Source organism: Cyprinodon variegatus, unplaced genomic scaffold (assembly GCF_000732505.1).
Source record: "Cyprinodon variegatus isolate N-32 unplaced genomic scaffold, C_variegatus-1.0 Scaffold1162, whole genome shotgun sequence".
Classification (NCBI taxonomy): domain Eukaryota; kingdom Metazoa; phylum Chordata; class Actinopteri; order Cyprinodontiformes; family Cyprinodontidae; genus Cyprinodon; species Cyprinodon variegatus.
In genome coordinates this window covers 125,244-127,277 of record NW_015151615.1, presented here as the reverse complement: position 1 = coordinate 127,277, position 2,034 = coordinate 125,244, and the positions used below count along the sequence as shown (strand labels likewise).

General features: G+C 32.9%; 1 protein-coding gene across 4 annotated transcripts in view; it reads right to left on the bottom strand.

The window, feature by feature from the left end:
• The window catches only part of uso1 (USO1 vesicle transport factor), a 29,233-nt gene extending 27,755 nt beyond the window's left edge, over nt 1-1,478 (bottom strand). For all 4 annotated transcript variants that reach the window (XM_015400930.1, XM_015400933.1, XM_015400931.1 and 1 more), the window contains exons 1-3: nt 1,284-1,478; nt 492-578; nt 142-206 (exon numbers count right to left, since the gene is read on the bottom strand). In XM_015400930.1, coding sequence (XP_015256416.1) covers nt 142-206; nt 492-578; nt 1,284-1,349 — 218 coding nt within the window. In that variant the 5' untranslated portion in view covers nt 1,350-1,478. The remainder of the gene's footprint in view (nt 1-141; nt 207-491; nt 579-1,283) is intronic.
• Between the last annotated feature and the right edge of the window lie 556 nt (nt 1,479-2,034).

The following is a 2,034-nucleotide window of genomic DNA, read 5'->3' as shown; positions in this document are numbered from 1 at the left end:
AATACATGTTTAACCCAAAATGATTTGACATTTAAATATGACTTCCCTACGACTTTAAAAACACGTATCAGTTGATCCCTAGTTGTATGCAGCTTGTATTCTTCTGTATTATTCTTTCTACATATTAGAGGCACAACATACCTGTCTGTTTGCAAAATGTTAATCAAGTTATCCATTGCCTGTGTGCCAACTTCCATGCGGTATTTCTGCAAAAAAGTAAACATTTCTGTTAAATTTGTCGACACTTTACAATCAGATACAAAAAAAACACATATCTCATTAGCACCAACAAGGACAAACATATTAACTTATTTATTTAGAAAAATAAAACTCAAAATCAGCGACATTTGAGCTACTTAAACTTTTTAGATCTGTGTCAATAACACTAACAAAAAGGGAATATGCAGTTTTAAGACAACATTTGAACTAAGTATAATCTTTTAATCATTATTGTGCGTCTCTTTTCAGTGAATTTCTCACCCAATCTTTACCTTTGAGAGGGACTTCAGAGCTCGAACAGCATCTCTGCGATCTTCTAGTAGTGTGGAGGAGGCGACCCGGTCACACAGTTTCTGAATCTGATGGTATGGATGAAAAAAAAAACTTTTTCAGATATGGGACAACCTTTCTAAATACATTGTAGAATTTAACTTATCCAAGTTCCATCACTTTTCAATTTCAACAAATATTCTCCTTACATTTATGCCTGAATTTTTGATTAATCACATATTTTGACCTTTCATTAGCCTTTATTTGAAGGTTTAGGCTCTTGTGTTTTTTATATCTGTTTTATGTCTCCAACTGTATTTTCCTTACACTTAAACTTTTCACAAAATTTATTGATTTACGTGAAAAAATATTTCCAAAAAAAGGGTCTGACAATTTTATTATAATACTTATGTTATTATTTTCATCAGTTATATGACAAAGGCAGAGAAAACAATGACTTTTTTTTTATTATTTATTAAACAGATATAACGTGTAAACTAACAGTTTTGAGCAATTTCGTTAGAAAAGTCGATAAAGCAACAGAGTTCTTTGCTGAAGTGACAGAAATCTGCAAAATCACCCATCAGCAGCTAACTGACAGGTCTGCTAACTTAGCTATGCAGCAGAGCTGATAACTAGCTCAGAAACCTTTGTCCATATTAACTAATTGAAAAAAAATTTAATAAAATAAGGTATTAAAAGGTGAAAGACAGAGAGTATTCATCACCGGCCTGACTTTAAGTGAAAAGTCTAAACCAAAGATAAAAAAGAAGCTAATTTGTTAGCATTCCTACCGTCTCCGCTCCTGACGGTTGGGGCCCGGTAGCCTGCCCTCCCATCACTCCTCTGAAGAAATTCATCTTCAATATAAAATATCAAAAGCGTCTATTTGTGCCAATAAACAGCTCGGTATTATCTAAGTAAAGTGACTATAAAAACAGAGGAGCTCTGGTGTAATTTCCAACACAGTGACCGAGCCCCGGAACACAAATGAGTCTCATGCGCATGCGCGCAGACGTGGCGCTACGTGGACGAGCAGCCGAATAGCCTGACATTTAAAGGGCCAGTACACTGATCGATTTAAAAGCTTCTCACTCTGCCAAATATTATAACCTATTCAGAATTATTATTGTTTTTGATAGGGAGATTTAACTATCTCCTATTCTTAAAAGTTTATAAACTACAGTACTTTACCAGCTATAAAAACAATAAAGGATTATTCTATTATATTCTTCTGAAATCCTTAAAGGTTGTATTGGACATTTATTCTCCATCCTTTTTCAGTGCATGTTTTTGCTTAATTGCTTTCACATTTTAAACTACCGAATAGGATTAGGGCCACTGAAAAGAAAAAAAAAAGTTAACTGATTATTAAATATTATTTCAGTTTAATATAGGGGAAAAAGTCAAAACTCTGACTTTAATCTCAGAATTATGACTTTTTTCTCTGAATTCTGACTTTAACCTCAGAATTATGACTTTAATCTCAGAATTATTACTTTTTTTCTCTGAATTCTAACTTTAATCTCAGATTTCTGTTTTTTT